At 38.2% G+C, this 503-nt stretch overlaps 1 protein-coding gene across 1 annotated transcript; it reads left to right on the plus strand.

Annotated features, from left to right (window-relative positions):
• Window positions 1-6: 6 nt before the first annotated feature.
• Window positions 7-499, plus strand: LOC106322256 (beta-glucosidase 22-like; the record flags this gene model as incomplete). Its single annotated transcript, XM_013760370.1, has 3 exons — window positions 7-196; window positions 274-308; window positions 398-499. Coding segments are annotated over exons 1-3 (315 nt in total), but the record flags the coding sequence as incomplete, so codon positions are not given.
• Between the last annotated feature and the right edge of the window lie 4 nt (window positions 500-503).

Consider the following 503-nt stretch of genomic DNA (forward strand, 5'->3'; position numbering starts at 1 on the left):
GGGGACTATCCACAGATCATGAAAGATATTGTTGGACACAGATTGCCCCAGTTTACTACTGCGCAGAAAGCAAAACTGAAAAACTCTGCCCATTTCGTTGGCCTCAACTACTACACGTCCACATTTGCAAACCATGTCGAGAATCCAGATCATTCTAAGCCAAGATGGAAGCAAGATTCTCTTATTTCCTGGGAACGTAAGCTTTTATTTCTCTCCTTAACGTAAACAAATAGGTTTGTGTTTGGTATTGATAAGAATTGATCTTCTTTTCAGCCAAGAATTCAGACAAATTCACCATTGGTAGCACGGTAAGGATTTCAATAACTAAAACTAAAAGTTGGATAAATCTTGTATTTGCGTCTATAACGTTATGCTTTCACCTTTTGTCGTATTTCAGCCTTCCACCGGTAAGCTACCAGTTTATGCGAGAGGCTTTAGAAGTCTTTTGAAGTACATCAAGGATAAATATGCAAACCCTGAAATTATGATCATGGAAAATGGTA

This window comes from Brassica oleracea, unplaced genomic scaffold, assembly GCF_000695525.1.
Source record: "Brassica oleracea var. oleracea cultivar TO1000 unplaced genomic scaffold, BOL UnpScaffold12026, whole genome shotgun sequence".
Classification (NCBI taxonomy): Eukaryota; Viridiplantae; Streptophyta; class Magnoliopsida; order Brassicales; family Brassicaceae; genus Brassica; species Brassica oleracea.